Source organism: Hylaeus volcanicus, chromosome 1 (assembly GCF_026283585.1).
Source record: "Hylaeus volcanicus isolate JK05 chromosome 1, UHH_iyHylVolc1.0_haploid, whole genome shotgun sequence".
Taxonomy (NCBI): Eukaryota; Metazoa; Arthropoda; class Insecta; order Hymenoptera; family Colletidae; genus Hylaeus; species Hylaeus volcanicus.
Genome location: NC_071976.1, coordinates 30,134,421 through 30,143,261, shown reverse-complemented (window position 1 = coordinate 30,143,261; position 8,841 = coordinate 30,134,421). Strand labels below are relative to the sequence as shown.

The 8,841-nt window shown below is 36.5% G+C and overlaps 1 protein-coding gene and 1 non-coding gene across 4 annotated transcripts; one reads left to right on the top strand and one right to left on the bottom strand.

Annotated features, from left to right (window-relative positions):
• The first annotated feature begins 599 nt into the window (after window positions 1-599).
• Trnam-cau (transfer RNA methionine (anticodon CAU)) lies at window positions 600-671 on the top strand. Its single transcript has one exon. It is a non-coding gene; the product is annotated as a tRNA-Met (tRNA).
• Window positions 672-3,062: 2,391 nt separating this feature from the next.
• Window positions 3,063-5,504, bottom strand: LOC128873995 (uncharacterized). 3 transcript variants are annotated; one of them, XM_054118180.1, is made up of 4 exons: window positions 4,768-5,504; window positions 3,982-4,687; window positions 3,725-3,912; window positions 3,063-3,477 (listed from the first exon to the last, which is right to left on the bottom strand). In XM_054118180.1, the coding sequence occupies exons 2-4, from the start codon at window positions 4,010-4,012 to the stop codon at window positions 3,331-3,333; spliced, it is 366 nt and encodes a 121-aa protein (XP_053974155.1). In that variant the 5' UTR covers window positions 4,013-4,687; window positions 4,768-5,504; the 3' UTR covers window positions 3,063-3,330. The 3 variants fall into 3 exon arrangements, with proteins under 3 accessions (XP_053974155.1, XP_053974163.1, XP_053974171.1); XM_054118188.1 differs by having other exon boundaries at window positions 3,982-4,080; XM_054118196.1 differs by lacking the exon at window positions 3,982-4,687 and having other exon boundaries at window positions 4,768-5,502.
• Between the last annotated feature and the right edge of the window lie 3,337 nt (window positions 5,505-8,841).

The following is an 8,841-nucleotide window of genomic DNA, read 5'->3' as shown; positions in this document are numbered from 1 at the left end:
CTTACCGATAAGAAGGCTTCTGCGAGCGTAGTAAACCAGAACCCTGTGGTTACTTCGATTAACTTTTTAGTTACTATTATGTAAATTCAATTTTACGTACGTTTATCGTAAATATATTCGATCGCTATTTTTTCAAGTCTATCCCCGGACGGTCTTATGTTCGAAACATTAAGTAATTTTGTACAATAAATATTAAATACAATTTTTGTATAGTATATTGTTCTTTACGATGGATTAGTATGATATCATCAAGTTTTTGACGTCTCAAGCTATCGAGTTAATAATGTGCTTGATCACCTAATTATTTCCAATGGTGTCATTTTATTATTCATTCAACAACTTTACTTAAAAAGAGTTACAAAATGTTAACACACAGTGCGTACTCTTGGAAGTTTAGTTGATAATTATTGAAAAATATCTGAAATAAGTATCGACAATACGTTTTTTACTTCCATACTACTACACTTACAAATTATAATGTATAATAATCTTTTCCGTTATATATAATTTTCAGCTTACCTTCGTCTCGCATTCTCTTCCAAATCAATAATATTATTTATTCTTCGTTATCTAGCAATTTTTAACAGAATATATCAAGTAGCAGAGTGGCGCAGTGGAAGCGTGCTGGGCCCATAACCCAGAGGTCCGTGGATCGAAACCACGCTCTGCTAACAACAATTTTTTATTGTCCTTTTCTTACATAAAATTCTGGAATACCATTTAAAAACGAATTGCGATAATTATTCTGATTTTTGAACGAATGATAACGGATACAGAACGGAGACTCGCTTTGTAACGGTGACAGGGTCGTGCCACGTCTCGTTATTCGATTTTAATACAATTGCGAGGGCGTTTAAATTGCAAGGCGAGTAATTTGCAATGCAAAAAAGGGCGAGAGTGCGTCCTAAAGTCCCGTAAGCCCGAGACACACAACCGGTGAGCAATGACATGCACAACGATGGATGCCATTCCTCCGTCATTGTCCCCAAAGAAAAGATGAGACGAGTTCAGAAGTTCAACAGAGTTCACGGACGTAAATTTGGTGGGTGTCATATTCGCTCTGCGAGGTATCTTCTCAGAGACTGTTTAAAGAGGTATTTGCTTCGACCGAGATACCATCGGGAAGAAAAACATGTACTGACCATACCAAGCAACGCATCTCTAAAAACGTTAAGTATATTTACACGTCATCATTTTCTACGTTAAATCTCTTTCTGTTAAATATTATTTGATTAATGAAGGAACAAAACACAAGTGCTGAATGTTATCTATGATATGACCTTCTTTAGGTACACTAAAAAGTTTGGTAATTAGTTTGCCTTATGTCGATTAGAATTGTATTTACATTAGTCCTATGGTAGTCATTCGAATAATACGTTATTTTATCTATTCGAAGAGTACGTTTTAATTAACATTAATCCTTTAAGAAGAAAAATATATTCTAAATTTATACGTGAGATAGCAGGTTTCTTCGTAATAAATATGCTAGTATATTTGTAATAATGAAATGATCCAATCAATTTTCCATTTAACTTTTAATTTATTATTGTGACGGTAAAAATTGCACAGGAGACAGTTTATCGTGGCAGTTTATCCCGGAGAGATTTGCGTCATTTATAACAACTATGTTCGCCTACCGATTGCAGAATTAGAAAAAAGGATCCCAGCTGCAATTACCTCTCAGTCTATTACTTTATAGTCTATTATGATATCAGCGTTCCGGGATTGCCTTATTCGAAGCATTACTCGTATTTCAAATTAAATTTCATTTCTCTCGATGTTGTATAATATTAAGAGTGTTTTTCTCTGCAATTCCGACTTTGCAATTTCGTGACTATATTCGAGCTCGACGCGCGTCGATGGTATCGTTAAAAGTCGGAAGAAATGCGCAGTGGTACAGTATGCTGTAGAATATTGGCTCTGCACGTCGGCGTTGTAACGATGGTGGAGGCAAAAATAGACTGCAACAGAGTTATGGATCGAATTTACGAAGGAATAGAAAGCATACATTGACCACTGTCTGTTTGGCGGCTGCTGGCGAATATCGATAGTATTTACTCGAGCTCCTTATAAATGGAATATCAATGAGATCGGGCGCGTAACCCCGGGTCAGCATTATTTAACGTGAGCACGTCGTATACGTGACAAAGTGGCTTGACCGCTTGTCAAATCAGCACAAACACGAGCTTTCATGACTCCAAAGGACCGGATCGGTGCGTGGCGTGTCGTTACCGTTAAGCACAAGTATCGAATTTGCACGTGCTCGTTCTTCTGTGCACGTTGTACATCATAAATCCCGAATAAAGCATAAAGAACTTTGTAATTCGATGGAGTATCGATTACAACATTCAGCTTTCGACGGATCTCTCGTTACAAGTTTCATGATTAATATTAATATGCCTTTGGCATATACATATGTACATTTTTGACGATCTACCTTTTGAAAAAATGCCCTGCTTAGAAAAATAAATGATACGAAAGTTCTACACTAAAATACCACCTTAAAGTCTTCTAACACAATTTGAATTATTCTAGAGAAAAAAAAATGGAAGTAGTTCTGTCAAGTAATGTATGTAGTTTCTAATGATTCCCTTTGTACAGAGATTTTCGAGACTTTTTTTTTTATAGAAAAGTATAAGACATATTAAATTGAAAGTTGTTGTGCTTTTTGATATAGCCACAAAGATATGACACGAATTCTTCTTTCACGTAATTTACTCTAAAAATAAACGAATTATTCTTATGAATCTAAATGTGTATGTCGAGGTATCAAGTAACATTCAAATAAGCTCTGCGGGCTGTTTGAGAAATGAAGGGAAGACTTGCTATTAAAATTGTCAGGTGTACAAAGAGAATCTTATTTGCTTAGAGAACGTTCGAGGACGCTGCTTCTGTACTGTTTGCCAGTTTTGCAGTATACCATGACGAGGACGGTTTCAGGATCGTCAAAATCATGTTTTGACGATATATCTTCATTTACCATGCAACGACCATTGCCAACAAACTACTGCTCGACAAGGTTTGACTTGTAGCGTAAACAGTATATCATAAAATAACACCAATTTATTTTTATTTTTATTTTTATTTTTATTTTTATATTGTTAAATGTGGAATGTTCAATGCCCTACCTTGACATACTTGCTGGCAATTTTTTAACTTTTATGTTTACAAGATTCACGACGATTATGATAATCAATTATTACAATACATATTTCACATAATACACATATTACTTATGGAAATTTCGGATTAGAAATTCACGTAACGTACATCGATATAACGATTTTAAATTTTACTTGCAACTACCGTCAAGATTAAAATATCTTGAAACTATTTGTTTGGCTTGTGGATGTTCCATTTCGCCAATATATCATCCAGTTCTCTGGATTTCGCTCGTTCGGGGACATTATTGCGTAAAGGTCTATCGTTCGGGTGAACCTTGTGAACCAGTGCTGTGTCTTTTGATAGATTACCTCGCTGGAAATAGTCACAAAAGTGTCAGGTATAATTATAATATGCTAACTCTTACATTCAATAAACTGAAATAATACATTTGTTTTCTTTTAAAGATAGTAAAACTTAAGAAAGAAATTAACTAGCAATTAGTATCTTTTAAATGTAATAGAAATTGCTTGTCTTAATAAGGTCCTCGCTTTTATTACATAATATATTTAACGCACATAAAATTAAAAATTAAAAATTTATATATATATGTATGAATTACCTGTTTTTGATTTCGACTCAGCGATTTTGAAGGCAACGTATCGTGGCTTATCGAATCTGTAGATGATCTCGCAGACACTTGGCCAGCATTTCCTACTTTACACAGCTCTTGAGTCCTGTTTTTGTACACTGGACTCTGTGACCGATGCCTTATGTCCTTTGTGATACACTGAATGGCATATAATGTACCTAGAATAATAAACAAATATTAATAGCTTTCTACAATATATGAGAGAAGAATATTTATGTGTTACTGACGTATCGTATCGGACGCCAATCGTACAGCCATTTTCTCACATCAAATTTCTTCATGGAAAATATCGAAATGCTCCTTGTCATTCAACAAACTTCTAAAAACTGAATCGGTAACTATAAACTTACCATTTTTTGTTTCACTACGAAACATTTTGTTTCCAAAAGAACTGAATCTCAGTGCTCGGTGTTTCATCTACGTACGTATGTACAAGGTGGTTTTATGAATGCTTTTAGGAAATCTTACAAAGTTCTTGGAATCTTCTGTTTGAAATTAAACGCAGAGGTTTTTATAAATAGTGCAGCGTAGAATAACTGCATCTTCGTGACATAACTTTCCTACTTTTCACAAATCTGATGACAATCGGAATAACACCGTTTAATTTCTTTTACGCAAAGTCATTGGGACCGTCTTCGCATCATATATACGAGCATGTCATTAGACATTTCATTTTTTCAAAGATTTCTGCACGTTCACGAATGATATGTCGTTTATGACGTTTCAATTTGACCAACCGTGGCATTACGTGTTGTAACTCAGTGTGATAAACGTTGCTAAGAAGTAGGTCGAGGAGGATTTTTATCACGAATTAGAAATTTCCAGTAATGTTTCGGTCATTAATAATTTTTTCTTAATTCGCAAAATAACGGGATATCGCGTTTAAATAAAGACTAACTCCTCGACGATATTTATACAAATGTATGTAGTTTGCTGTTGGGACAAGAATACGAGCTTCGTTTCCGGATTAGGGACTTTTGTATTCGAAGGGACACCTAGTAGAAATTTCTTACCATCTGTAGTTCTCGGAAACCATTCCATTGGCTGTTATGGTTTGCGTGATTCCTGGAGTAGGGTGACAAAATTATTAGTCTTCAAACTGCTCCCGTTGAACTGTGACCAGATGAGAAATGGTCAGCCCAGGTCGAGGATTAGGCATTCGATCTCCATCTTGGAAGTGTTATGTTTCAAAGTTATGTGTATGTACGTCCTAACCAGGATACCGAATCATGTAGAAGATATATGTATTTGCAAAAATGATTTTTAATCACTAGTGTTAATTTGATCGTTGTTATACTATAAGTAGAATGCAGATGTTTGTGCACTTATTGCAAGTAGAAATATGGGTAAATGTGTAGAAATAAAAAAATACATAAACTATAGTTTATATATTTAAATTTCCTTTTCTGTATCTGTGATAATATCAATTTACGTTAACATCCGCAGTCTAGTTAAGTCTAGTCAAAGTTACTCTTATCTTTTACGGCACGGAGGTACTAATGCCTCGATGACGGTAATTATCTCTCCAACGATGATGGCGCGCTGTTAACCACTTTCAACTACTGTCCTAAATTGCAGAGAAAGTGTAAGGAGTTTTGAACGTCCGCAATGCGGATAGAAGTATCGCTAAGTTCCGTGAAAGACGCCTGCTCGTTTTGCTTCTCGTCTGTGTCTTCCTCGATCGCGTTGCCGAGTGCCGGGTCTGCGTGACATTAACATTTATTTATCTAGCTGGGTTGACGCGTTAACTAATATCAGATACAAGATATCAGACGAATAAACAGAGATCTGCGGTCGATTGTAACCGAAGACGTTTTGCAGTACCGCAGCCTCTGGCTTCCTGCTCCAAGGTTGCTCGCATACCACACCCGACATTGTTCGTGATGATCTATTTTCTGCTGTTCATCGATCGGAATCCATTTCATATGCGGAAGAACGGTCCGAAGGTACGGGACAACCGTTATAGATACATAGGTCTGCTCGGTTTCTTCCTATTTTCCGTGGATATAGTTTTCACTAGAAATTCGAGTTTTTTCCATCTTTACGAGACCTGTTTTCGTCGCTGCTATTAACCCATTCACCATACCACGGTGCACGCAACTTGTCGGTTCATTTTGTAACGCCATCCTCCTCGCGTGATAGCTCTGTTTACAAAATTAAACATCTTTAAATCCATGTGGAACAAATTAACGCGGTAATGTTCGTGTATCAGTTGATACAGTATAATAGAAATCAGAAACGTATCGCCGGTTAACGCTGCCTAATCAGTGGTGTTATTTAATGAGGCAGCAAGATTGGCACGCTTTAACGCCGATTTCCCATAATTGCGAGTAGAACAGCTGGTCAAACACCACCAAGACACCACGATTCGGCTAGGCACGGAGTAATGACGGCCGCGCGAATACAAGTATAGAGAGCAGAAAAGGAGGAGGGCGAATTAGGCGATAGGAGTGCGCGTAATGATCGTCAGCACATAAATTTAGCGAGGAGACGAGGCGAGAGACGAAAATCTTTGGCAAATAATTCAAACGTGATGAACGCCAACCAGCTTTACTTTGAAACGGATCCGCGTACGCTCGGCTCCGTTCGGGGAGGCTCGGACTCGCGTCGATATGCACCATCGAACTCAACCACCAAACATTCGAACATTTCTAACGCTTTCCGACGTTTGACATATGTTACCGGTTATACCTACTGACGTTTTCTCAGACCTGTGTCTCTACGAATATTTTCACCGGAAACAGCAAAACGAATCCATTACTGTAAAATCGCCTGACAATACTCGCTTTTCGTCCTCGACAGGAATTCACAATTTCTTGTTAATTTTTCAGTTAATTTTCTTTAACTATACAGATCTCTATATGGGTCAGTTTTTGAATAAGTAGAGGTAGAGATTTAGGATAAGTACGAAATATGATGGTAGCCAGAGATATTTGATAATTAATGGTAACTTTGTCTCATTGTTCAATTTCTCAGTTCTTCGATAGCCAATCTTGGGCCATCGTCTCTTTATAGTCTTATTTCTTTGTACAGAAAATTTCAGTAATTTTCTAAGAATGGTTTTATTCTAGTTGATCAGAGATTATGAATGTGGTTTTAAAGAAGTAAAGATTAACGAGTCACTCCAATTACAAGTGACTTTGTTAATTCGAAAACTCGATCGTTGTGCATTTATTTTTGAAAAAGTGAACACCCAAAGGTAATATTAATATGTTATTCTAATTAGAGATATTAGGTATAGACATAAAAAATTATTGTTTGGTCAAGAAAAATGCGCGCCATGTCAAAGCATTCCCAGAAGACTGAGTGTTTTCGCTCGAATAGATTCTGGGTTAGCAATTAGTCTATAGTCACTCGGAGTTAGAATGTTAAATCTTCTTGGAATACCATTATACTCGTGTCAAGCTTTGTCATACGAAAATTCGCGTTGACAGAGACAAGACTAGCAAACTAATTGTAGGGGATGAAGCACAAGAATTTGTGCTGGATACTATCGCTACGACGAAGCAACTGAATTTAAATCTTTAATAGAGGAAACTATATTTCAGACTTTTATTATTTCATTTTAAAGGTTCACGTATTCTAATTTCCATGCTATTAGACTGGCACAAACTTCTCTTTTTCGAATTCTTTAATATTAGTAAGTGATTCTTTAATGTAAAATTGCCGTGAAACTTTCGCGTGAGGTTACTGGATATTATTTAGTCTGGAATCAAATTTTATTTTACCTATGGACTTCTGTATGCAAATTTTTACAGATACATTTTATTCTTGATAATTTATACATTTTTGCATTATACACGTCTTCGTACATTTTCCTATATTTTTCTATATTACTTGTCATAAATACACAATAATTCGCAGTTCAATTATAAGTGTCATTAAGATACTCTTCTTCGGATGGACTACTCATTTGCATTAATTTCGGTTGATACAACTATCGAAACGTTAGAGATTGTTTAAATAAAGTTGCTTTAATCGTTTGCTCTATGGCAAAGGAAATGTTATTTGTGCGATACAGATGTGCGTTCGCGTGTGCGATACGAGAAAATGAAAAAAAAAAAGTTGAGTTTAATACCCTCGTTTAACGGTGACGCATTACAACCGTTAGAATGATCGTATTGCTGGCACGAGGTCTCTATTAAAGATTATTGTCCACCTTCGGCGAACGTAAACGTCCCTTTTTGTCCGTTAAATCTTTTTCAATGTGGACGTTTCGCGTGCTATGGAGACCTGGATGGAGACGGATGGAGTCGAGTCGTTAGAAAAGGAGTCGGTTAAATGATTTCTATTAAAGATGGTCTTTCATCGAGGAAACGTCGATCAACGAGGCTGGTCTAAACAGGATCGATGTCTTCTCAAGAATATTACGGTAATTTATGTTTATGATGGCTCGCGAGACTACGAATTCTGCATCCTCTGAACTTGTAAACATGCTATCGATCGACTGACTGAATACGGCTTGATTGCGTGAACGTATCAAACATCAATTTATGCATCTTTGTGCTTCTGCGTCTTTACGAACTTGTCACGATCTTATTACGACTGACATTCAGACTTATTTTCATTGTTCGAGCCGTCTAGGGGTCTTATTAGGCAGCGTGATATGAGACATTGAAAAATGCTCTAACTTATTTCTAAGGGTAGACACAACAAATTCGTGGAGAAAGTTTATATTTTTTTTGCAATAACAGTGAAAGTTATACTTTTATTTTGTAACAATAAGTTTACTTTAATTTCGAACGAAGTATTAAATTAGGCCACTCTGCTTCCAAACTAATTTTATCGAGAATAGAAAATTGGGACCGAGAAGTTTACAAAGAATTTAGAGCACATCTATTTTCGAAGCTTTCGAATAACATTTCCCCTATTTTCTCCGTATCTTAATTATAGAATTAGCGGAATCCGAATGTGTGGATACAGTATAATTGCATCGTCGACGCTATGACGAACGATATTAGATAGGCGCGCCAGGGGCAAGCACGCGTGTTACTCTGAAACAGATAACCGCGTATAATGTCGAGATGTAAACACGTGTATCACTATGCTAGAACGTACTCTGTCACGGCTGTATCTGGTGAACTCAG